At 38.8% G+C, this 27,917-nt stretch overlaps 1 protein-coding gene across 1 annotated transcript; it reads left to right on the top strand.

Annotated features, from left to right (window-relative positions):
- Positions 1-4,939: 4,939 nt before the first annotated feature.
- Positions 4,940-18,584, top strand: cxcl12b (chemokine (C-X-C motif) ligand 12b (stromal cell-derived factor 1)). Its single transcript, XM_086296423.1, has 4 exons — positions 4,940-5,106; positions 7,601-7,718; positions 13,023-13,106; positions 15,308-18,584. Exons 1-4 carry the CDS (start codon positions 5,040-5,042, stop codon positions 15,345-15,347), a joined length of 309 nt encoding a protein of 102 aa, XP_086152549.1. The 5' UTR covers positions 4,940-5,039; the 3' UTR covers positions 15,348-18,584.
- Positions 18,585-27,917: the final 9,333 nt, after the last annotated feature.

A 27,917-nucleotide genomic window follows, 5' to 3' on the forward strand; every position in this document is an offset into this window, starting at 1 on the left:
AACCTCTTTACCTTCTACCTTTTAGCAACTTTTAGCTACACCTACAATAATCCCGCCACAGTTTCTTCAGAAATTGCATAGTCTAATTGCTTTTAATCTTTTTGCTTTATGGAAAGACAAGAGCTTTGTGATAAAATGCATAAACACAGTCAGCCAGGCTTGCTATCATTATCACTATCCCTAACACTATCATTTATGCTTTTATTTCCACGTGTTTAGATTATTTTAATACAAATTATTACAAATTTTACTTTTATCTAGCAAGTGACATGCTTTAGGTTTGAGTAGTTTCCCACCCATATACATAGTTCCACTTCATTTCTGTGCTGTCATAAGTCCCATAGTTCAGCTGTCTGCAATGTTGTGCGCTAATCCGCTGTTTTATTAAAGGATTATTTCAGCCGCTTGTAAGAATATTTGTATCACTGATTAATGAAAACGTCATCTTGTTTAATCAGTCCTCAGCAAGAGGTGTGTGTGTGCCTGTGTCTGTGTGTGTATGTGCGTGTTTGTTCCTCCTAAGGAGCCAGCTGCTGAAGCTCAAGGCAGAAATGTGCTAACTGATCCAAGAACCCCCTCCCCAAAAAAATCACACCCATCCCCCCCCCTTCCCGCCTCTAGCCCCCAAACACCTTAAACCTCCATTTTATCCTGTTTACAGAGCCCACAGTTTCACGCCACCACCATAAACACGCACACGGGACACACACGTACAAATCCAGTATACATAAAAGTTTTAAAAAAATACAAATCTGATCCAAAGTCACGATCCTGTAAATCAGAATATACTGTAAGCTAACTACAAATAGTCTTTACTCAACGCTCCCTTTTTATCCAGCAGCTGATATTATATTTATGCTCTTGAGAATCTTTCCCCATGTTGATGAATGTGTGTTTACGTGGCACATTTTGAGCGCTCATAGCGCCGCAGCTGTGATTGTGATCTACTGTTTATCTAAGTCTATTGGAGGAAAACCTTTCATCTGCGCTGCCACAATAAAATCAAACTCAGCACTAGACTCAAACTGCTGGACAAACACAATAAACTCTCGACCACAAAGGAATCTCCTAACATAGATCCTAACAGGAAAGTCGGGATCTGCCGTCACACTGGAGATTAGTGCAAAGATTAGTCTGTGTTTATTTAGCTTCATTTTTACATGGAAAGGCATGAAAGACATTAATAACATATTTGCATGAGTCTGCTTTAAGTGCTATGACACACCTGGTGATGATAGATGATTAATTTTTCCCTCTGAACCACTTTAAAGTCTGGTGCTAAAATAGGACGATATATGTATATTATTCTCTGTGGTTCTACTTTTATTCCTAATAAGATTTTAATTACTGTTTATTTTTTTCTTCTAAGACTGTGTTATCCTGCAAATCCACTACAAACCACAAATGGAAGTATGGCAGGAAACCAGTAAGCTTTGACAGAGAGCAAAAAGATATTTTGATGTTTTTCTGCTCTTGCTAAAAACCCCATTGGCTCTTAAATAACCACATCCTCCCATCCTGGCAGAGTTTTACAATCGCATTTACAGTGCAAAAGGAAAAGTTTATTGCACCTAATAATCTTTATTTGGACCTGTTCAAATAGGACGGGCTCGCATGTATGGCATGTGTGGGCCTGATGGAGACCATCCACCAAGACCAAATACTCATCTGCTCCCCGTCACATCCCTCATCGTGGCAGCCATTCAGGCAAGCTCGTCTATCAGAACAAAGACCTTGCAGCTCTACCTCTTGTAACCCTATACAGGGACATGAAACGTTGACCTTTGATCCCACGTGTGATACAAGTGACAGTGTTGTCCCACAGGTCAGCAGTAAACGTGCCAATCACATTCCCAGTCTCCTCTGCAGCAGCACTCCTGTGGCATGTTAGCACTCGAGCGGCTAAAACACTTCTGTCATTTGTTTTTGTGACTCACTAAATACAAGTCTCTGTGTTGTGATGAAAGTATTAACAGGATTTAGTTTGTGGGGGGGCGGGGTGTAACTAAGCTAACTTGTAAATGTTAATGATAGCCAGAAACATAATATATTTATTATTCTTAATACTATGCTACAAAAAAAAATGCTACTGCATCCTCAAATCGGCAGTTTTAGAAATTTAAGATAGTTAAAGAGGTGGAGCACATAACAACACTGAGCTTCAAAGATTGATCAAATCAAACGATTTGGGTTGAGACAGAACAAATAAATAAACAAATTCAGCAAATAATGTATTACTCATAAGTTTTTGTAAACATATAATTTTTTTTTCACACTGTGCAAGTTTTTACACATGTAATGTAAAAGTATTAGTGGCCACTAATTTCTTCTTTGTCTATATTTTCCTATATTTGTTCATGTTTTATTCTCACAAAAATCATACATTCTCTAAATGCATTAAAAAATCTATCAACATTGCTCTTGGTCAGTTGTTTTTCCCCAGACGTTACAACTTTGCAGCCTTTTTGCAAAATGTGATAATAAAAGCAAGTCTCATTTTTCTCCTTAATATATAACAGCCCACGTATCCACTGCTGCTTTATCCCTGAATAGAAACTATTTATTAGCAAGAAGGCACAAAAACCAAACAGACATAGTTAGAGCTAACTCTCCTATGTTAACTCCAACCAGGCAACTCAACGCTCTGTTTTGTTCCATATCAAGATTAACAGGTGGAAGATTCGTATGCATTATATTATACTTGTTAATATTATGTGGTTTGTAAATGAGTTAAAATAAGCGACCGTGTCACTGTTTCTGAAGGATTTTTGCTAATGATCAGGATGTTTTTAATGCTGTTGGAACAAAAATAAAAAACTATTCATCTTAGAAAAACTTTTATAGCCTAATTATAAAATAGCTTTAGTAATTGTGTGATTAAGGCAGAGCATCCATATAAATAATAAAACAGGCATCTCTCTCTCTATGACTGAAAGCTTGTAACTGAATTTTGTGTCACTTGGGTCATAAAACAATAAAAGAAATGTGTTGTTTGTGCTTTCAAAGATAAGTAAATTCCTCTGAGGTAATTATATGTTTGTCTCTTCACAGCTCGGTTTCATCTCCCTGCTGGTAACGGCAGTTGTATAGAGTGACTCTGTAAACACTCTCTCAGGTTTATAGCTTCCAGCAGGCCGCAGTCCTGCGAGCACTTTCTCAGCCGGCCGCAGTGGTAAAGGCCTGTAAACTGCGGGGGAGAGATTTCAGGGTATGAATTGACAGGCAGTCTGTAGCTGTGCATGGTTTTATTACCGCAAATGGTGGTCGAAGACTGCACATGAGGGCGGGTGGGAGTTTTTGAACCATGTCCAACTCGTCTGACAGAAAAGGTGTTACGTTCTGGCATGAAGGCCAGTTTCAGTTTACCTGCTCCTGGATTCAATACAGGAAAGGAGACAAAAACATGTATAATCACATGGATGTTTACCAACATAGAGACACACGTAACGCACAGACTAACTTCATAGCATCTTCACCCCTATTACATGCTACATACATGCTACACTCGTAGCCGATTTCCTCCAGATGAAGCTGGAAACCCTCCATCAGATCATCAAAGTTTTTCAGAAACATGTGTCTGAGCTTTATTTGCTCACTTTGTTGCAGGATTCCTGCCACTAGGGTTGTTAATGTGTTTCACCTATGAGTATGTAATTAAAAAAGTAAGCTATTCTGAAAAAAATGATATGGATTATATTTTTACCCCAAAAGTTTAAAAATAAATAAATGAAGAGGAGAAAAATTCACATGAAGAAAGAAACTGGCACGGTTAACTTTGATCATCAAAAAATGAAAAATATTCAAATCTACTGAAAGCTTCTTATCTATGATATTGATCTAGTGCTTTGTATTATTGTAAGATGAAACTCATTCCAGTTACTGATGACTGTGTTGGTTTAGCATTTCCATAAACAACATGCTGATTGCAGTTCGTTCCCAGAATCAAACCCAAATCTTTGATCAACATCTGTAAATTCTGAGAAAGCGTTCAAGAAACTCCTCGGTGAGAAGGAGCAGATCTTGACCCACTCGTGCACACTGCAGTCATAATTTATCACCCAATGATTTAGTGAATAAAACAACCAAAAGAACATTTGTTTCTTGGCGATATATGTGGTCGTTTTTTTGTAGTTGATGATGATAATCTACTTACAATAGAATTTCCTATCCTTGACTACATTTTAATTAAAAACAGCAAAAGACTCACAGAAGTTCATCACTTAATGGATCTACAATTTTTCTTAAACCAGGTTTTCCTCTGTCCTAACAACTGTACAAACATGAAGTCAGCTAATGGTTTCTTCATGGAGAAAACAATGAAAGTCCCAATAAAGACATGAAGCAGACGTCATGGACAGGAGCCCAGCCAGATGACAGGGAGTCAGCAAGAGGGAAAAGGAGAAAGAACGACAGCCAAAGTGATGCATGGAGAAAAAAAAGGCGGAGAGGGTGCAGCCTGTATACCAGCAAACAAATACACAACAGGCAGCTGACATATAAAACAATATTAGTCCAAATACAGAGAGAGCTGCTTCCAACAATAATATGCAGTGACTGGTGAGAAATGCTTGAACTCTGTATGCATGTGTGTGGCAGATGGCAAGTAAAGGTGAAGAGAATACACTGAAAAATGGAAGAGGGGGAAGGAAAAGTACAACAAAGAAGATTAAATAGACACAATGAAGCAATGAAAGCGAGAAAGGCGGAAAAAAATAGGCAAAATTAGTGAAGAGGCGAAGAGAATAGCCCTCAGACTTTCTCCTTGACTCGCAGCCAAACGCATTTACAATCGAGGAAGTTTCTACTGACTGGCTGCCTCTCCCTCCTTCTCCTGCCCTGGCTTCCCATCCCTCTCCTCTCACGCTGGGACCCCCCTCCCCCCTCCCTCTATAGAAAGTGGGACTCCGTCTCCCTGCTCACTTTCTCTCGCCCGTCTGAAGATTTAACACAGCGCAGAGCGAAGCTGGCGGCCACAGTCGTGCCCTGGATTGTAACAGAGAAAGAGCGCAAGCCCTCCTGCAGCCTGCAAGCCCACCACCATGGACGTCAAACTGATGGCACTGCTGGCTCTGCTGGCCGTGGCCACACATGTTCCGACCTCCAACGGTGAGTCCAGAGGGACAGCAGCCCCTTTAATTTAAACGCTTCAGGAACATTACTGACAACATCATTTAGACAGGTTTTGGCTAATTTAAACGTTTAAGATTCTGGAGCTTCCGACATTTATATTTTTCTTATTGGCTATTTAGAACAGCATTTTTCTGGATTAAGTTTATGTTTGTTAGGTTATGTCAGCATTAATTTTAATTGTTTATGATTGATCGGTTGCCGTCGTGGTAAATCCCTTATTACAAGACTGTGAAATTCCAGTTCTTCGATCACCTGCTTTCCTTCTACATCGATAAATTTCTAGACAGAAAATTGGGTAACAGATTGAAATGTTATTAGAATTTTTTTTTAATACATTAATTAAATAGCTACAGTATAACTTAAACTCATGGAGAGTAAATGAAGTACAAAATAGAAGCTTCTCGGTTATTGTTTTTTCGGACAGGTGCCGAATTATTGCGTTTTGCTTTGCTAGTTTTTTAAAATTATTATTATTTTGCAGTTTGTATTTGGGTTTGTGGAAACAAACATATATTTTTATACATAATTAGAAAATTAAACTTGAATGAAAATATTTCCCCACTGCAAGTTCTTATGTGGGGCGCTAGAAGAGAATAAGTAGAGAATATACTGATATTAATCAAAATCTAAAAAACAGAAAAAGCCTTTTTAAACAAAATGTTTATAAGCATTTGTTTCAGATTTTGGGCAAATATCTTATCTTATATAGGTGGATTCCTGCCACCGCATTGACCCCACATTTACCTCCCACGTTTAACCTTGGTAGGAACAAGACGGGGTGTTGAGTTTCCTAGCAGGATTTATCCTAAGCGTATTGTTTCTGCTCCACTAAGAGCTCAGATTGAATATTCAAGAGTTAGACCTAGACATGTGTATTTGCCTTTTCTCACTGCATCCTTATAATTAGTTTCTAATTAGGGATAAATCAGTGGTGGACACATGCTTCTGGCTCCAGTGCTGCATGCTGCATAATGATCCCTTAATTTGCATGAGAAAAGACCCTGAATGGGTGCGAATCATTAGAGCGATATTACTGAGGATTTGGGCATTTGTGACAGGACATTTGCTGTTTCTTTATGAAAAAAAAGAATACATTGAACCTTGTAAAAAAAAAAAGAGCTTTATTATTGATGCACCTGATTTTAAGATTTCAATTACATTTAATTATATGTTGCCAAATCACAACAGCATTTGCTTTATATTGTATGGTTTGAGTAATCTGGACATTTACATTTGTACAGGCAGGGCATGGCTGATGTACAGAATCAGCTCTGTGAAATTTTGTAATTTCTTAAAGCACACTTTAAGCTTCAGTTTTCAATGCATTTTATTCCCATTCAAAGCCCTCTATAATGATGCAATTAAAGGCTATTCGGCTGGTTTCTTTTTAACTTTTATTGCCAGCCAGGTTTTCCTTCATCCTTTCCCTCATTTTTTTAACAACCCTCATCGTTTCTTTCATTTGAAAACTTTTAAGGAAGCATTTAGTCTTATTACTGTGCATCTGTAGTCCTCGGGGGCACCGACAAGCCTACACAAACTCACATTGTAATCATTTTAAGAATGTACCTCATAGAGGCTGCTGAGGCCGTCTGAGCTGCAGAGTGCTTTCATAAAAGAGGTGAATATTGGAAATTGAATGTTGAGGACCCTTCTCCTTTAGAGTGGCTTGGCTGAATGCTCCAGGAGTGAAAAGCTAAACTTCTGCATGCGTGTGTGTGTGAGAGTGTGAACGAGCGGGTGGTCTGAAAGGGCTAATCTCTTTTTAATGAGGATGTTGTTCACAGACATAGCAGGTAAACTTATACATTCCCATGCTTTGTTAAGATTTGTTACAGTAGATTAAACATGCCTTTAATTTGTCCAACGAGGTGAAAGGTACGTTTAATCGCAATCCAAATGAATCAGAAACTGCTGTGCTTGGATTTGATTTGAGTTGATGTAGGTATTTAAATCCTCACTTGAACCAAAATGACCCTTTCTTTTGTTAACGGGCAATGAAACGAAATATTAGACACCGCTGCTCATTTCATCCACTGTGATCTGAATAAGTTTTCTTTGGCAAGTTAACGGAATCATTTATCTTAAAGTCCAACGTCTGCCACATTTTACTGCCCTGCAGAGCTCCACATAAGTAATGCTGAATGTGTCTCTGTGTTGGCTGATTTCTCCTTTGTTCACAAAAAGCTTGTTAGGCTTTTCTTGCTCTTACATATTGAAATAAGGCAGGTGCAGCTTTGTCTGTGGATTTATCTTTGGATCCCAAAGCAAATTTTTCAGTTTTCAAATTCCTCTTCCTAACTCCTTCCTAAATATATAGCTGTGTGAATGCCAGAGCTTAAGAGTGCAGTGTTGCAGAATTGGAACAGTCAGTACTTGTTAAGCTTTTTAACAGCCTGGTCTCTTGAGATTTTGTTGCATTTTCTAAGCTTCATGCTAATTTGTAATCTTCCTTGTCCACTGTTTGTAGCAAAGCCCATCAGTCTGGTTGAGCGCTGCTGGTGTCGATCCACTCTCAACACGGTTCCCCAGCGCTCCATCAAAGAGCTCAAGTTTCTCCACACGCCCAACTGCCCCTTCCAAGTCATGTAAGTAGATGAGTCTCATGTTGCAGGGGGTGATTAACTTCAAGAAATGTGTTTCCTGGTGTAATTATCTGATGACTGTTTGAATGAGTCTGTCACTCGTGTGGCCTGTTTAAGTGGATTCTTTTCAGTGTGTCAAGGTTCATTTTTTAGGTTTTAAAAAAGCAGAATCGTGTAAAGTAACCATTTTGTGATAGATTAGATTGTACTTGATATCTGTGCTGAGCTTTTGCAAGTGAACTGTTCTCCTCAAACTCCCAGACATACAGTCACAATAACCAGATGTGGGAAAACAAAAAAACAATATAGGAACACAATAAAAATGTAAAATGACACTGGCATGCATTACCTTCTCTGTTTAATGAACACTACAGATTCATTTATGACTGTATTAGTGTAATGCCAGTAATAACAGCGCACACATATCATTCAAGACCAGTTCATATCAGTGAGTACAAACTACAAAAGGGCTGTGTTTGAAGCGTAGGCTATTTTTGGGGGTCTATCTAAGCCAATAGTCTTCTTTAACAAGAGGAAACAGAAATAAATGTAATACACTGCTGATGTGTGAGGTATGTGTGAGGTATGGTGTTAATATCCTTCTAGGCTTTCCTGAGTGAGCGGGCTGACTTTAAAACAACACAATCCACTCAGAGAGAGGAAAGCGCTAACGCTCAGAGCTCGAGGGGGCCATTTGTGTTTGGCAAAGGAAGCAATAATTAAGGGTCAAAGTGATTACCTTTGTATTTCTGCTGACCCCTTGTGTCCCTCATCTACTTTTTCTTTTTTCATTTCCCGCCTGAATCTGGTCAGCAACGTTGAGAATAATTTCACTGGTCTGGAACACATTAACAAAAAAGAACCTTCCTTAATTTGTTAGCTATTGAAAATCTGGACGGCAGAAGCCTCAAGGCCACAAGGCTAAAGGACTGGAGGCTTCTTCCACAAAGAAAGGAGGGGGCTGGTGATGGTTGGAAGGGGTAACCGAATGGCAAAAGGTCAGGAAGGACTACCAGTCCTGTGGCTAGGCTACAAACTCCCTCTAACCTCCCTCCAGAAAACTGCCAGAGGAGTCAAGAAGTCATTCAGACAAGGAGCCCACAGAGCGGCGCTCCGATATCTCTATTGAGGAGCATGAAAGAAAGTCAGTAACATAACACCCTCTTTCACCCCACAAGAAACTCCCCCCCCCCCCCCCCTCTCCCACTGTGTGCCCTCATCCCTTCACCCTAGCTTGACGACAACCCCTCCAAACCAGGCCGCCACGCTGTTGGTATTAACTTGCTGTGAAGTAATTACTACCTGCTGCTTGTGGAACTCCGGCCCCCAAATTCCTGCCAAGTCAATTAGGGTTTAGGTTCTCAGTTGGTCATCCAGACAGGCAGACAGATAAACAGGATGAAGTGAGAAACATCAAAATAACAGAGAGCTTCCGAGCTGATGAGCTGGCAACCTCTAATAAAACAAAAAGTGTGTGTGTGTCTGTGTGTGTGCATAGGAAGGGGGGCGACCCCATGAGAAAAAGCAAACACAGATCCAGTTACGGAGCTGTTTGGCCTCCTGACATTTGAAGGATTCGGGATCAGGCTGGTGCTCCCGAATTGCTCTTTTAAGTTTGAGGGGCCATTTGCTCATCTGCCTCTAAATGCAGTGAGGAATAAGGGAGGTGGTATATCAGAGGGGCAAGCAAGAGAGGGGGCACGAATTGAATATGAAAGCAGTGTTTAACTTACAGAGATGTGTGACATGAGATGGAGGGAGGAGAACGGGGAGCAGCGAGACGCTACACCTCTGAGCTGTTAACTCTCATACATGACCTTTTGCCACTGAGGTGTGATATCCACATGTTTGGAGCAGGGTAAGACCCTGTTGCGTGCCCCTGCAATCACCCCATTGGGTCTGAAACTCACCCAGAGTCAGTGACTGACAACAGAACAAATCCTCTCCTAAATGTCTGGCTTAGCTCTCTAATAACAGACCAGACATCAGCACACTCTCTGTGACCGCCCTGCAGCACCCCTGAATCCTGAGGGGGAAGGAAAATTCAATATTTTGGAGTATGAAAGAAGAAAAATGTCTGTTTTTCTGAGTATTACAGTTGTATATTTTACCTAACATAAAGTGTTGAGGGTGAAGCAATGTTTCAGTTTCTGTTCAGGCTAATTTTTAGTGACTTCTAGTTTATTTAAATCTAAACTCATTTTAAAAATATGTTTAAAAACCCTCCAGACGTGTTAACATGTGCACCCAACAAAGTACCAGGAATAAAAATTTAAAGCAACATTTTTCTTTTTTAAGTTACACACATTGACATCTGCCTTGCCAAAAAAGACTAATATTTAAAAACTCTGTTTTCAAGAGGAGTGTAATCAGTGAATTACAGACAAAAAACAGAAACACAAATCAAATAAATAACCAAATCAGACTTAAACAGTAGTGGGATTTAAAAATATAGACTTATACTGTAAATTTCACCCTATACTACCAAAAAGGATTTAAGAGTGGTAGCGAACGTGACTGATTACTTAAACAAGCCTCTGATGTTGCACCTTTTAAAAGTTTTACATGAAACCAGCCTGATCAAAAGGACTTCCCACGTGTAAAGTTTGTGTCAGACTATGTGTGAAGATGTTTAGCATGCCGTGCAGAGACAGCTTTACAAGTCATACAGTGCGGTGTGATCTGCGATATCAGCCTCCCCCCTTCAGCCGTCCTTGAGCAGAAACAGCGAGCTGTGATTTTTCACCGCTGAGCAGACGCTGACAGCCTGTTATGCGTAGTAATCCTCCAGTTTGGAGCTTGGATGTGTTTTTAGATGTGCAGAGATTTTTAGAGCTTATCTGAGGTGTATCTGAGCTCAACCCCCGTAGACCTTTTAATCCTGGCATGTTTTGCTCATTTCACTTCTGATTTATTTAACAGCCGATAAACCATAAACAGCGAGGGGCTGTTTTTGTTCCCATTATGGTTAAAAAAGTGCTGTTTAGCTTTTAAAAATGCTTTAAGAGTTTTGTAGCTTTAGTAAAAAACTTACATTTACTGATTTATTTCCAAGAGACAAACTAAAGGTATATACATTGCTCTTAATCTATATTAGTCATAAATCACTAATATTAAGTAGTACAGCCAAGGAGCACCTATTTAAATGCTATGGTAAATGGTAAAAATGGCCTGTATTTATATAGCGCTTTACTAGTCCCTAAGGACCCCAAAGCGCTTTACACATCCAGTCATCCACCCATTCACACACTGGTGATGGCAAGCTACATTGTAGCCACAGCCACCCTGGGGCGCACTGACAGAGGCGAGGCTGCCGGACACTGGCGCCACCAGGCCCTCTGACCACCACCAGTAGGCAGCGGGTGAAGTGTCTTGCCCAAGGACACAACGACCGAGACTGTTGGAGCCGGGGCTTGAACCGGCAACCTTCCGATTACAAGGCGAACTCCCAACTCTTGAGCCACGATCAGAATAAATGCTATAAGCAAGGATGTTAGGTTGTGCATCCCACTGAATAATAATGCTTGATTTGTTGTCATTGCGCAAGGACCGTACCCTGAACACAAGAGAAGCAGAAAAGGAGGCTGGATGAGCTTCTTCAGGCATCCATTAAAATGCCGGTCACACTTTGTTGAGGTTACTGAGAGGTCTTGTTACAGTTTGGTTAACCGCACAGCCGAAGAAGAAGATAAAGCCTCTGTACTGTACAACACTGCAGGATGTCAAGCTACACAAGAGGGCCAAATTTAAAACTGCAACCCTTACATGTCCTTGAAAGTGATTTATTGCCTCTGAGTTTGCTTTGGGCTTAAACACTTTGATTCCTCATTATCTCTGTTACTCCTCTTTTATGTGGAAACCAGGATGAGTGTGGAAAAAAATGTACTGCAGAAGCAAATGTAAACATGCGGGAGAATGTGGCAATAAAAACCCATCGCACTCGTCTGCACCCCACTTTGAAAAACTAAAGTTGGGACAAGACAGTTTGGGGGATTTTGGGTTGTTTTTTTTTCATTTTAAATTCTGGCAATGAGTAGTTTTTTTTTACTTGCTAAAGTAGTAGAGTTAATGCCAAATTATTGTTGTTTTTAAGCTGTTCTTTAGCTTAAATAGTTTCTATGGCTCTCCTTTTTTTGCCTTTTTCACTTCCTCGGGCAGCTAGCTACCAGCATGTGCATAGGTAGACACATTAAGGGGTGTTTGGTTCCTCTCTCAGGAAATCTTGAGTATCAGAAACCTTATTTCCTGGATTCTGGTGAATTTTGTGGCACTAATTTGTACACATTTTTGCATCAGTTTCTGGTGGAGGTGTTTCTGGTAGTTGTTCAACATATAATGCAACAAAACGCAACAAGACTCAGATGCATTCTGTGCTGCTTTCAAATAACGTAACTTTTATCATTTAATATTATCCTTCCTGACATTACACACATCTATCCTCTGTCTTTAATCTGATTAAAGGTGGCACAAGTGATAAATTCCTTTGTTTTAGTTTATAAACCCCTGTTTATAATAGCTCACACAGATATCTTCCCCCCCATATTCCAACCTTTGTGCACATTCAAACAACGTCAGACATATCTGTGATGCTTTTAAGGAATCAGCAGTGTTATTGAGTTTGTCTGAAAACAAGAAGGTCACGCAACATTTCCTTAAGATTAGAATCAGATTTGGCTTTATTGGACGTGTACACATACAAAGAGCTGGGCTCAGTTCTTTCTTCGCTCTCAGTATATACAGAATAGACAAACAGACAGTACATACAACAGCAACATGACACAGACAATAACACCGTGTTGGTGATACAATGGTGCAGAGTGCAACACTGCTGGAATAAATTACAGAATAAATAAAGGATGGAGAACTGGTTATTAAATGTACAGTATAAACACAGGAACTTGACAGTATATAGTATTTAGATATATACAGCAAAGTGTATACAGAGTTTGCTTTATGTAGTTAGCAAACTAGCAGCAACAGTCTTAGTTATCAACATGCCTAAAGAGGCTGTGTTGCTGCTGAATGAGATCAGCACTGTTGCCTCACTGAGTAAAATTACTGTGTTTCTAGGTCATTCCTGTGCTTCCTTCCTTCTTGTTTTCATTGGTGGAAATCTTCCCACATCCCACCTAAAATCTACACATTGAGCTTCTTGGTGAACAAATCTGCTCTGCATTTTTCCAACTGGTGCAGTCAGAAAACGAGGCTTAAAGTCAGCTTGTCAAAACAGCTTTGTTTTCAAGATTGCTTCATTTTGGTAGAATGTGTCATGTAACCAAATCAATTCATGCTTTTTTTCTTCCACAGTGCAAAGCTGAAGAGCAACAGGGAAGTTTGCATCAACCCTGAGACCAAATGGCTGCAGCAGTACTTAAAGAATGCCATTAACAAGTAAGAAACCCCCTCTATCTATCTACGAATGGCACGAGCATCACTGACAAAGGCAGAAATGAAATATGGTTCCCTTCTCCTCTAAGTTTAGAGCTTGCAAATAAACCAATGTTAAAAAAAAAGTCAATTTCTCAGTTTCCTACTGACAATTAGTCTCTGAAATTGGTGACATGGTTGATGTAAGCCAGTGAGTTATTATCTGTGAAATAATGAGCTTCAAGTAAGACCAGAGATAAATCCACCACTGGTATGTCTGCTTCCTATTTTCTCATAAGCACATCTGAGATAGTCAGCCAAATCAGAGCACTTACATTAACATTAAAACTTTACACATTATCATCACAAATTGCACATCTGTAAAAAAACGCTCCAGTTGGGGAGTAAAAACTATTCATAAAAACTGCAGTAGCTGTTTCACTTTTTAATGGGCTATGCAGTAAATATGTGCCTTTCACATAAAAGGAAAAAAACTGTTCCCAACATGTCTGGTGGTGATTATTGCCAGGCTGCATGCCTGCGTCTTTAAACAGTATAAACACTTAAAGTGCACAATGTGAAAACAAACAATAAAGGAATATCTGAGGGGTTACAAGACATTGTTTATTATTGTAGCGAAGGACTTCTGTGACTGCAGATTTAGGCATTGTCGTAGTTCACTGAAGCTGGCATGTGGCGCAGCAGCAAATAATCTGTCATACACAACAAATATCACCAAATATCAGCCTTTCATATTTAGACTAGTGTCGCTCATGGGCTTCTGCATGTTAACCTCTTAACACGCACCAGATCTTCTCTTAGGCTTGGCGTTAATGCCAGCGACATCCTTATTTTTAATAACCTATAAAAACAAAATGTAGCTATGCTTCTTTAACATGTAGCTAAATGCATCCTAATCCAGCTGGTGGAAGTACGAGAGGTTAAGAGTTGAATATGCATCACACATCATAACTGTCAAACGAAACTTTCCACTTGTTGGCTTAAAAACCTATGATATTATAGCTTTTTTCCACCAGCTGACAATTGACATTTTACATCCACCACTGTTATGGGTTCTGTTTTACTTTTATAGGCATTTTTATACTATATTCAGGAACTTAAAGCACATCAGTAGCCAAGTATATTTCTTAATCAGAAGAACAGCGTTCAGCTCAGCTTACATAATTAAAACCACATATTTCTAATGATCAATTAGTCTTTTAACAAATTTTGCAGTGGGGAGCAAAATGTGCCATTAGATCACCGTGTTTGATGCTAAAAATGAGCCTCTGAACTCCAATCTAAGCATTTCATTAAACAAAAAAACATAAATGATTTATGAATGATTCATTTAATGATTAACCGGTCAATCCAGTAAAGCCAAAAGTTTTGTAAATGGTCTCCCATTGTTCCAACTTCACCTTTAGCCAATGCAAACTGCCTCTGGATTTGCAAGTGATGCTTCCCAGACACCGTAATTTAAGCATGGCAAACACAAGCTTATAAAAGACAAGTGAAAGATCTATGATTATAGTTAGGCATATATAATACTGCACCAGAAGGTTTTACAAACTTCCTGATCTGTCTTCTCTCATCGGACATAATTACATTTCCCTCATATGCACTTTTATATGAAAATGACCAGAAGTGCACACGAGGCATGAGAGTCGTGTTAAGTGTTATTTTATTCTAGAGGTTCTCAAAATAGGCAATAATGAATGGAAAAATCCTTTTTTATACTAATGTGTTCTTACAAACACCAGAAACAGCCAAAAGATTTAAGCTGAAAGAACATAAAGTGAGTTAGATATAAGAAATTCTGTGCTTATACGAATGTGCCTTGTATGAGCGCATTTGTTCATATATCCCCATAAAATGAAACCAAAAATTGATCTCCTTTCAAGAGCCTATATTAAACAAATTGAAGATATAATGTTTAGTTACAAAACTTACATTCATATATCATGCTCTCTGAAAAAGGTCAAAAACAACTCGCTCATCCTTTATACCAGTGATGCACAGCTCATTCCAAGAGAAGATGAATTTCAAATGACTAAAGTCACATAAAACTAGATAACATGTTTTTAACCTGTGGCTCAACAATAACCCGTTATTTGTTCTCATGGATTTTTAAATGTAAATATGTAAATATAACTGTGACAGCTAAAACGAAGTTGTTTTCAGTTACATAAACTCATCTTAATAACTTCTGAATCTTTCTCCAGGGTGAAGAAATCTAGAAGACGCGCTAATAAGATCAACTAAAACACAAAGGGAGTCCTGTATGTCATCCAGCCTGGTATTCCCAGGCTGAACCTCTGTACCTCCCTGTCACTGCTATGGATGTATGCACACACGCTGTATGTACCCGTCCAACTCTCTGGACAGCTTGCAGAAGCTGCACTCCATCCCCAGCACCATCCACCGATCCCTCGGGACGTCCAGTTGTTTCACATTCACCTTATCCGGCAACAAATCTTAGCACCAAGTGCAATCTCACCTTGACGGACACATGTTGATGTCAAAAATATGTGCTGAGTACTGAGTGAATGGCATGGGAGAGTGTGTGTGTGTTTGAATGTTGCATACATGAACTCTGATTGTGTGCCTGTATATAATATTTTCTTGCTTCACACAGCTATAGAGGAACAATTCTACCTTTCTGTCTCGTGCAAGGCTTTGTGAGTAATGCCACCATCATTTCAAGTCAGATTAATTTTTAATAAAAGCTGCTGACTGAGGAAAAAACATTCACATCAGCTTCCTTGGAAAAAATGCTGTTGGGACTTTGTTGCCAGTTCCTGCCCTTTTATATCAAAAAATGTGGTTTGGAAAAATGCAGACGTGTCAAATTTGAAAACATCAAAAGAAATGTTTCCACATCAAATTGATATCATATCCTTCTGCTCAGAATGATATGATTTATTATTCTAGTTTTAATATATACATTACTCAAAGAAGAATTTTGGATGTAGGCTTTCCACACATAAATGTAGAAGGCTTGTTGTGATTTGAAGTGAAAGTGGCATTACTCTGAGAGTGAAGGCTCATGGGATATATTCAGGGGCTGGCAATTGGGGGAAACCATCCACAAGCTTTTGTTAACTGTAACACGCAGAGCTCGCTAGCACAGGTCTAGTTGGTTTTGAGCTTGGTGCAGGAATAGAGAGGAAGCTCACAGAAACTACTAAAAAGCACGCACTGATCCAATGGTGCTATATGTTCAGTTTAAGGAGTCAGAGCCATTGACATAACTGTGTTTTTAGTGATGATTTTATGCAAGATGGGATGTCGAGACTCTCGGTGTCTTAAATGGAATGCAATATGTTTTGAAATAAAGGCTCAAAGGACTGTTGTTGGAAGTGAAAAATGAAAATGAAGTCGATTCTAAGCTGACGTTAAGGCCACACTGTACTGATAAAGACTGTAAAGAAATAAAACACTAATCAGTGCATCCCAAAAAGTTGGTCCTGTTCATCTGGACGTCTGAAGAAGTCACTTGGGTGAGTGACGAAACGTTTCCCCCACTGAAAACAGATGAACAGACTCAACTTTTTGGGATTTCCTTATCTGGATGACCGAGCATGGATGAAAACACCAATCAGTGCAGCTTTTTGTTTTTTAGCCAACTGATCTTATTGGTTAAGAGAGACCAAATATTTATGCACCACCAAGAAGCAGATGAATTCAATTTCATGGATTTTAGGTAAAATAGGTAGGACGTCGTTACAATTCAGGATAGTTTTACACTTTGTAAAAAGGACCAACAGAAGAAGTTAGATGCAGTGTTTTCATACCAGCACCTGTCCTTAGTAGGAATGAAAAGCTACTACATTGTCCAAATAGCTGAAAGATAAATGCCTGAAAAGGAATGCTCACGGTGGCAAAAGAACATTTTTAATTATCAGTTATTTTATATATATGTGAACCACTTTATGTTTTTTTTAATGTAATTGTTTTATTTTTATATTGAAGATAATCTTACAAAATGTTTTTTTAATGAAATGTACAACAGGCAGAAGCTACTAAATGAAGGCCGTTCATTAAAGTGCTAGAAACAGTATCTGACTTCATTTTTGAGGATTCATTCAATATTTCACATATATGTAAAAGTCTGTAAGTATGTTATGCACAGTATGCGACACATATATTAATATTGCTTGCATTTTTTTTAGAATACAGAAATGCTGAGCAACTTAAATGTTGCTGTCTTGAGTTTATTGATATTGTTTGCTTATCAGCTGCAGAGCGCGTGAGCGGAATAAAACCCAATCCAGCCTGCAGTGATAGAAAACAAAAGCCACAAGTCAGGAAACTATTCAGCTCAGCCCACCATTTGTCCCCATCAGCCTCATGATTTAGTTTTTTATAGTTTTACTTAAGTTGATATATGATGTGTCAAAAGAACTGCTGAGCCAAAACAGAATAAAGACTAAGAGTTTAGATCAGCCAGCATGTGCTTTCAATCTGGACACTCCCAGCACCCCACAGGCTTTCTTTTCAGGTTCACTCGACTGCTCCCATGCCGCAAAATTGCTTTGTTTTGTTTTGGGTCCCCCCCCCCACAAATTGCTATGGAAGTCCAAGTGCTTGTGGTCATTGTTATCGTCTATCATCTTTTGTGTTTTATGGTCTATTTACTGACTGACAGGTTACTGGTGGTAATCTTATCAATTTGGAGCTAATGGTGCAACAATCCTGTAAGTGTAATTCATTTCTCATTACTCTAATGGCCAAGAATCTTATATAATTATACTAATTTGCGTAAACACCATTGCTCAATAAAACTGTGCTGTTTTCCAAACACACTGATATGAAAAGATAAAGGTTAGTGTGTTAAACCACAACCCAGTCCATAATTAGTAGATTAAATATTTCTGTAAAAAAAAAAGTCCAGATTTTTCATTTATAATGTGATTATTATCTAAATAGCAGGACTAACTTTGTTAAACTAATAAGAAATATGTTAAACAAACTTTCAACAGCATATGCTCTACGTCACTCACGATTTACCTTATTAAGATTCATGTAATGTAATAAGTATTTAGTTATATTAAATAGACTTTAAGTGCTGTTAAGTTAGTCCCGTGGCCCCTGTGGAAACTTGACACCTGTGCAGTGTCAGAGCCACTCTCGCTAACCCATCAACAGAGCGTAATTTGTGGGATCAAATATATATCAGGCAAAGCTGTGTTCCAACACAGTCATCACTGTGCAATTATATTTTTCAAAGAAGGTTTTTGTTTCTTTGTATTTAGACCAAATATATATTCAGGGTCACATTTACTTGCCATTAGTGTGTTACTAAAATAACTGAAGTGTGTTTCAATTAGGTCCCCAAGACAATGTGAAATGACTTCATTTCTTTTGAGGCAGCTTCTGACACATGTTCTTCTATACACAAGACGTATTAGAGTATTACTCTGTATTTTCACTGATTGTAAACCAAGAGGCAGTATTTTAGCTTTTATATCAACCCTTTTTTTCAATAAACCTATATAAACTAAAGTGCTGTTATACGTGTATTTCTCATCAACAGTGATTCTTTGTATTTATTGTTCATTTAAAGCTGCATTATGTCATTTCTGAACAATGGTGAGGTGGAGCTGGAGCCATATTAGAGCTGAGATTGTGTCCCCACAGATAAAGCTTGGCATTCACTCGTCTTTTAGGCTGTTTCACCTCTATTAGGCAGCTTGTTCAATGCGGGACTGATGCACTGCTCTTCTGCCTCACCCAACAATCCACCTCTGTTAAAAGTACTGAGATGGATTGCGGGGCATTGTTGTTGCAGCTTTAAGCCTGCAGAGCTGAACTGATGTCTGTATGAAAGGGACAGCTGGTGTGACAGGTCTCACCACACTAGTCACCAGCAAGACCTCTGATGGATCTGAAAACAATTCAGCCAGAACCAGCGCTGTGATGTTTTTGTCTGGTGCAAAATGAACGAGCAAAGTGAAATATGAAAGTTATTTCAACAAAAAATATTATTACATGGTTGCTTCAGGATGGAGGTTTACAAAAGAACAAAGAGCTTGGAGTTGTAGAGTAAATAAATGAATGTCACTTCAATACAGTTAGGGTTTAAAAACCGAATGATAATCAGAAACTCCAGTGTAAAATGGGAAAACACAATGATGTGAAAAAACAGATATCATAACCAAAAAGATCAAATGTTTGCAGTTAAATTATGTATGATGATTATCCATGAGTCTACTGAAAAGTTGTTTAACCTCTGAACACATGACTAATTTTGTAGATGTTGCCTACAAACTATGAAGCATTTCTGTTTCTCTGTTTTAAATAGACAATATAAGTAATCATAGCAACATAAAACATTATGAAAACATATACTGTGCAAAAACCCCAACAACAGTGTGACATTATTGCAGTGCAAACAAATACAGTCTGAGTTTAGTCCTGTAAAATCTCATTTTAATCTAATGGTGTCAATTTCCAGCGGGCAGGAGATAAAGAAGTTGTTGGGTTAATTTTTAATTTTGCTGACTGGTTGAATGTGTGCATTAGATACATTAACTTAATCGGTAGAAGGTCAGAACCAGTTATACTCCACTTTTCTCTTATGCCCGATTTAGACTTCTGCAGGGAGCCTTTGAAGAGTTTGTGACATAACCCAGATAAGTAGCCAATGTCATTACCCAGAGTTATACTTCCATGTGGTTGTTAAATAGTGTGGTCATGTACCGAGGTTTCATAAGCAGATAAACTGAAATGCTGGGACATCTCTTTTTCCCTCCTGACGCCCTCACTCTTTGCTATGGTCAGTTTTTGTTTGTTTTTGTTGTTTTTTTGTAGGCAAACATATTTGTCCCTCAGGTTTTTCCACTTCTTCATACATTCCCTCACATCCAGTTTGGTAGTTGCTACAATGTGCCTCCGGGAAGCTGCTGACATTTGTGAATTCTTACATTTACGCAGTGATTATTAATCTTTATGATGAGGCGAGGATCGTTATTCTTTCACAGATAAATTAAAAAGTAAGTGAAAGTAAGTGAAAAAGTAGCTGCAAATGCACAGGAGTGATCGACAGCACTGAGCAGGCCAATCAAAATAGCTGGCTGCGGTAACCCAACGTGTAGTTACATTTCTTCTGAGGTGCATCTCAGGTTAAGTGGAAGTTTACGGCGTAAGGTCCAAATGGATTTCTAGTTACCCTGTTACTTAAGAGGTAGACTTCCTGCAGAAGTCTAAATCAGGCATTAGCGTGGCTGTCTGATGGCTGACGATGCTCCATTTTCAGTTGCTTTAAATGTCTAAAGTATCTGAAGTATGTCAGGAAAATAGGTTCTGACTGAGATGTAATTGCAGGCGTTCACATTTGCCCTTCTCCATATGTCTAAACCTAGTTGACTAACAAATTAAAAATACATATTACTTGTTGTTCTTAGAGTATTTAAAAGTAGAAAGGGAGGCAGAGACTTCGGCTTTTAGGACCCCTCTTGTGTTGTGTGTATTAACTGTATTGTTAACTGGTAATTATGAGACAGTGCATTTCAAGTCATTTTATGGAGTAATGGAACGAGTAGAGTAACAAATTGCTTTCTCCGGCGAGTATTTAAGTAATATACCACATTATTTTAAAGATTTTAAGTCCTGCCTTTCCCTCTTCATCCCAACAGGGCGTGGCAGATGGCCGCCCCTCTCTGAGTCTGGTTCGCCTGAGGTTTCATGCTGTTAAACAGGAGTTTTTCCTTCCCACTGTCACCAAGTGCTTTCTCACAGGGGGTTGTCTGATTGTTGGGGTTTGCTCTGTGCTATTGTAGGATCTTTACCTTTTAACATAAAGCACCTTAAGGTGGCTGTTGCTGTGATTAGGTATTATATAAATACAATAAATTGAACTGAATAAAATTTACCGAGTCCTGCATCTGGCAACCTGTCCTGCCTCTTCTCAACAACTGTCATAAGTAGTTACTTACCCTGTTTGATGCTAATATTAAACGGCAGCACCACACCTGAGACAGGTGGAATAAGATGAACCACAGACCACGTAAATCATCTCTCAGTGGAAAAAAATGAACTCTAGAGACCAGGCTTCCTGTTGCAGGTCCACAATTTAACCCGCTCAAATGGAAAAGCAAAACCAGAACGGCACACAAACAGCCTTGCATTGCCTAGAACAACCACTTTTAGTCTCAATGAATAATGCAAAGGGACTATCATTTAGCATTTTCCACCTTACAACTGAAAAATGCTCTGCAAATTTGGATAGCGATAAAGAGGAACACGGCGCATGTAATGCCCATTAGCATCCCGGTCTGATATTTTAATACCTGAGGTTTCAGAAGTATTCTTTTGTGCTGGTTCATAACTCGTTTGCAGCACCAGGGAGCCCATGTAACTTTAAAAAGCTGTCAGCTCTAATAAAGTGGAACCATGTAGAGCGGATTAATTTCACGGTGCAGCTCTCGCCTCTGACCTCTGCGTAGATACACATGAGGAACATGAGACATGGTTTGGACATGGACCAAGCAGTTTAGAGGGTCATAGTTACATGTTTGGGCCTTTTGGGCACATTCAGAAATGATTATGGGATTTTTATACTGTGCTTACTCAGCTGAGACCCTGGCACAATGGAGGTGGTTGACATATAAACAGAGTTTTTTATAAAGATGTATTGGTCTCATTCAACCCAGCTAAAGAATTTGACAGGGTTTTTACACCAAGAAAAAAAATCTAACTAAACGTTAAGCGGCCTCAGGTCAGCGTGTGAGATATTTTTAATAAAGTTAGATAAAACATTAGTAGCCAGTTGTGACTCATAAAATGTGTCCAGCGGGATAATTAAATTCTGAATCAGACATGCGTTGTCCAACCAAGAACAATAAAAGCACAGATTGATGGAGAGACATAGCAACAGATGAAGCAGTAGAGTAAATGTTGACTCAAATGGTTCAGGGAAAAGTGGACCTCACATACAGTTCAAGGAGGCACTGTAGGATTTTTTGACATAGTGAACAAGACACGACGAACCAATTAAACCAATTAAAACTGTATATAACATCTGTAGGAACTGTTTTGACTCGAGTTCATGAACATTTTGAAAGTGAGGACAAAAGATTTTTGCACTTATTTGTACCTGCTTCTCTACCATTCTCTTGTTTCACTGCACCTTGTGGAGGGATATTAATCCGACACTGCTGTTTGTTTTTGATAATGCTGACGTATGCTTGTATTCCTTTACTGCATTTGCAGTAAATATGATGTTCAGTGAAACACCTAAAATGTAAAATATTGTCTTCTGTAAATATCACGACCCTCGCACAGCAGCAAGCACATTAAAAACAGCACCCAGCATACAACAGCCTTCAACTCAAATCACCTCAGACAGAAAACATAACCAGGCTCGACAACAAATTGCTCGGCTGATTTGGTTTCGGAGGTTGCAGGTAATCCAGCGTGATTTGAGGTTCTCATCTATTCATCTTTGAACAACTTAATACCCAACCAGCCAAGCTGGAGTTAATAGGAAACACGTTGGCTATAAATCCACTAGAGTGTGTGTGTGTGTGTGTGTGTGTGTGTGTGTGTGTGTGTGTGTGTGTGTGTGTGTGCGTGCATGTGCTGCTGTATGAAAATGAGACGTCATGGACGTCGTGCTGAAAGATCCAGTAAACATGCAGCACTGACTAATTAGCACATTTAGAGGCTAAATGCAATATACATCCAAATAAACACAAACATGAATGTGTGCGCTTTGATGTGCAAATGTAACTAAATATAGTGACCATAGAAATACATAAATGTGCTTTTCACTTTCTTCTCAGTAGTTAAACTTAAAAGTATATAAATAAAAAATGCTTCTCTGGTATCTGTGTGATAAATGGAAAACTGAGGGGGACAGTTAGCGTAATTGGGCTTAGTGTGAAGTTAGCAATCGGAGGAAACTTGGCTGCATTCACATTCAAAAGTTTATTTTATTTTATTGGAAGCTATGTGCTGGACAGGTGCAGTGACTAATATTAGTCTTGTTATCATCTTTGACTTGAAAGGAAACCAGTGGAGCCCCGTTAGCGTCATAGATGTTTTTTATAGATGTTTTTTAGATGGTTCTTTCCTCCTTCCACCCTGTTACTATGCATCCCAACTGTCGTCTCGGAAAATCACATTAGCTGTAGCATTTTGCAAAACATCAACAGCTTTCAACCACAACTAATCAACATCAAAACCTGATGTTAAAGTGCTGAATGATGTGATTTGTAGATGCGACGGTTCCTTAGAGTGATGAGGAAGGCTTACAGTTAAGCAGTCAGGTTTTCTCATGACTGTATCTAAATCAGTCTTCATCAGAAAATGTTTTTTATTTAAAAAAAAAAAAGTTTAGCATTAAATATACATCATTCCATGCAAAGCAACAGTACACCGCACACTCCTGTGATTCCTTGGTAACCTGTGCTTGACTGCCTCGAGTAACTGATTGTGTCGCGACCCCCTCGACGTCGCGCAAGCCTTAGTTACCCCCTACAGACAATCAGCTCCAGGCCTAAAATGCACAAGAACCAACAAGCACTGCCTCCAAAAGACGGACGATGTTTGAGTGTTTGAGCAACTGACAGTGCCATTGTGTAGGGAGAGCAATAAGGATGAAAGAGTCCACCATTCCTCCTGCCACAGAAACCACATATCCCACAAGGCATTTCTTCACTATCAATTCGAAAGGCATTAGTGTAAACAGCTCGAGGGGATTCTGGAATGTCCTCAAATCCATCATGGCTGAGTTCTCAGTGTTTCTTTAACCTTACAGGGAAGAAAAAGGTCACCGGCATCACTTGCAGAAACAGGTTGATCACTCTTTCCATACAGGGACATCCCTTATGAGAGACAAAGGAAAGCAGAGGAAGAAGAGGAGAAACGAGAAGAATATAATCATTATTTGTCAGCAATGACTTCCAATTGTTCCACAGCAAAGAAAGGGATGTGATACATCTTTGTTTATTAGCATACTCTGGAAAAAAACAGCCCCAAAAGAGAAAAAAAGGATGTCATCATTCATGGCTCATTTTGGAAGACATCACGTACAAAAGGCTCACAATGACCCCTGTTAAATGAGTCGTTTCACTGTGATGCAGGACTATGCAGACTGTGTCTTTGTTGCCTGGTTATCAGACTCCTCTTCTGGCATTCAGCAGACAAGCATCATTAACGGAGTGAAGAGCTGACTTCTCAGCTATTTCCTTTTGGAAGGCAGAAATGCCCTGCAGGCAATTACTACTGAACCACCACTGATTTCACTGCAAAAGGATGCAAACAGTTCCACGATTTAGTCGACGTCTGAGACATAAACTTGCTTAGCGTTTACATGCATTTGAAAGTGTCATTCATAGTTTAAGAATATAAAGCGTTCTTTTTGGCCCATTTTTGAGCTCATTGTTTGTTCTAACCCTGCAAATAATGAGCAAACACATTCACATTTTCATCAGATGGCAACAGTAACAAATGTTATTTATAGTGTATGTTATAATAACAAGATATGTCAATACTTTACATTCCAATATGATTTAAGTGGAAGTAGTACACTGTTCATTTTACTTTACAGATCACCAAAATTGGACAATAGGAAATTGGAAAAACCTGGTCTGGTAAGTCTTGATTTCGTTATGTTTTTAGATTCAGATGTTAGAGAGCTGAATTTGGCATTAACAGCTGGAAACCTTGGCTCCGTCCTGCCTAGTATCAATGGATCAGGTACAAAAGCACAGATGTGTGTAGTGGTTTGTGGGGTATTTTTTGGCACGCTTTAGACTCCTCAGCACTAGTTGAGCATCATTTCAACACCACAGCTGACCTGAATTGTGTTGCTGGCCATAACCATCCTTTATGACCTTGTTCTGATGGCTACTTCCAGCAGAAATATGCAGTATGTCACAAAGCTTAGGTTATCGCAAACTGGTTTCTTGATCATGACAGTGACTCATGTAATTCTCAGTGTAAAAAGTGTAATTGATTGGCCTCCACAGTCATCAGATCCCAGTCCTTTGGATGTGGTGGAACGGGAATCATCATGGAATCTGACAAATCTGGTTTTAAATTGCTATTATTATTTTAAATGAAAACTCACCCGTGTGAATAAAATATGATTTCTTTGCTCATTATTTGTGTTTGCAGAAAAGAAAAGAAAAGAAAAGAAAAGAAAAGAAAAGAAAAGAAAAGAAAATGGTCACTTTATTTTCACTTTATTCGTAGTTGAAACTCTTAATCTTTTCCAATCCTAAATCCCGAGAATGTGATAAAAGATGAACATCACATTTTTTTGACTAAAAAAAGCAATTTCTTGCAGTGTAAATGCACAAGAACATTTCAGATCCAAGCTTTTGGGAGCAAACTTTCTCTGAAGTCTGATGAACCACTGAGAACAGAGTTCAAGCAAGACTGCCAACATTTCTCAGAAGCACATCATAATTTGCTCCAGGTCTTAAACAACACAGCCGCTGCTTTTTCTGAGACTCCTTGTTTATCATCACTCTTTTTGTATTATTTAACTCACAATCTGTTGTGCTATCGAGTTTCTAACAGGATTGCAACTTTCTGACAGCGTCAGATATGATGTCAATTTTGTCTGTGGTGCTTTAAGAAGCTCTGCAGCTCCTCATCAGATGCTGTGGACACTGCAGTTGGCTGAAAGACAGATTTTCTTTATTCTTTTTCCTTTTCTTGAGGCTGAAATGTTTAAAATGCATGGAAAGAAATGTTTTACAAGACTTAATGTAATTCCCCTTCTTAAGTAATCGGTAACTGCTATTTTGAAATGTGTTGTAAAGGTAAACCTTTAAGTGGCTTGGACTTGAGTTAGATCTGGTTTAAAGCCAAGTTAAATGAATGTTAATGTTACTGAATGTGCCAATTCCTGTAAAACCAGAAATCGGAGCAGTGTAACGACAAGCTTGATTTTTCCTGCAGTTTTCTAAGGCTTTGGAACATAAACAAGGCCCCAGCATCTTATTCTCAGTGTGGTTGTTGGAGTGCGACATCAGATTATATTGGACTGGACTTCTTTGGCTGACCCTTGAGAGGTTAGGCTTTTCTCATACCCGGTATGGAGCTCTGACTGTGAACTTGCTATACTTGGGAAAAGGGCAAAGTGAAATCCTGACATGTGTTCCATAAGTTTAGGTCTCACATGGCCTCATTTTGTAGGTGTGATGTTAAATACAGTGTATGGACTCCTGGGCAGGTCGCAGATACCAAAGGAAGTGACCAGATGTAAACACATATAACAAAGCTGCCACTGGAGACCTACCAGTTATTTAATCAAATCAAAGTTCAACACATGGAATTCCACACTGATTAAATTGTTATAATCGCTTTTTACATGACGACTTCGAATTGTATCATGTTGCAGAAACTGCAAAACAAAACCAGGCTCGCAAAGTGTTTTCTAAAAAACTTGAACCTTTAGTTTGCAAACGCACAAATACTTTGTCTTTTCATCTCATATTACTGCTCTGGTTTGAGCTGATCTAATCAGAGCTGTAGCAGGAGCATCATATTTAGAGATGCAGGTTTGTTAACTGGAAGGTCACCAGTTCAAATTCCCCAGAGAAATGTGGGTGGAAAACACACAGACACTTCTCCATTACCTCATCAACAATACTTTTAACCCCCATCTATTACAGCACAGCTGGTCGGGAGCCAGTGTGTGTGTCGTAAAGGAAGGCAGCCAGGTGTGCATGTGCTGAAAAAATAATGACGAAGGCATCAAAAACAATTTCCTAAAATGTAAGAAACCTTTACATTGTTGACTATTCATGATGGTGGTGTTGTGTTGCACTGAATAAAATATTTCCAAACTCAGAGAAACAGACCACAAATAACCAGGCAACGTATGCAAATAGTAAGGGTGGGTCTTCCTGTACTGTCTAAGCTTGTGATTTGCAAATGTCTTGAATGTACTGTTGGTGTTTCCAATAGAGACTGACTGAAGCTGTAGGGATCACACTGTAAAAAACACCCACGTCTGAGGCAAAAATCCAGCATGACAAAGACGCCATTATAACATATCTCATATGAAAGTACTATTGGGTATGTACACACAGGCACAGCTGTAGTGTGTTTTATATTACACCAAAAATATCACAAAAATTAGTAACCTGATTTTCAAAAAAGTTGGGACACTTTCTAAAAATACGATAAAAACACAAAACTGTCATTTTTAACAGTTGCTTAAAAGTGTTTTTAGTAAATACCCCTGATTTGGTAAATCACTTTGACTTTCATTTAACAGGCAAATGAACAAAGAATTATCAGTGTTTTCAATAAACTCTATTTATTAATTGTTTGTTCTATTTTATAAACAAACACATTTAGAAATTGATACTATATTTATATTGTCACTCGTTCCATCTCAGGTGAGCTTGGAACAAAAAAAAAAACCTCGCTGATTCTAACGTTTCTGCACAAAATTGATACATGGTTTCCTCTTTGCATGGTACAGCTTTAGGATGCATTTCTTGATATTTACGCACACTCAGCAGTGGTTTCCTTTAGGCACAGTGATTTCTTCTGTCTGTCTTCCCGAATCTCCTCACAATTTTATATATCGTAGATGACGATGATGATGGGCCTAAACTCTTTGTTGTCTCCAGTGTTGGTCAAGTTACTTGAAAAAAGTAATCAGTAACTAATTACTGATTACTCCCCAAAAAAGTAATCCCATTACTTTACTGATTACTTATTTTCAAAAGTAATTAATTACTTAGTTACTTAGTTACTTTTTAAAAACACGATTTACAACCTGAAGAGGTGATAAAGCGATAGATCTTTCAGCCCAATTCTACTTTTTCTACATAATCCATCATACAGAATGTAATCAAATGG

Source organism: Aulonocara sp. 'chitande type north' Nkhata Bay, linkage group LG6 (genome assembly GCF_057382095.1).
Source record: "Aulonocara sp. 'chitande type north' Nkhata Bay isolate Kocher_YH1m ecotype deep benthic linkage group LG6, A_spYH_male_GT1.1, whole genome shotgun sequence".
NCBI classification, from domain to species: Eukaryota; Metazoa; Chordata; class Actinopteri; order Cichliformes; family Cichlidae; genus Aulonocara; species Aulonocara sp. 'chitande type north' Nkhata Bay.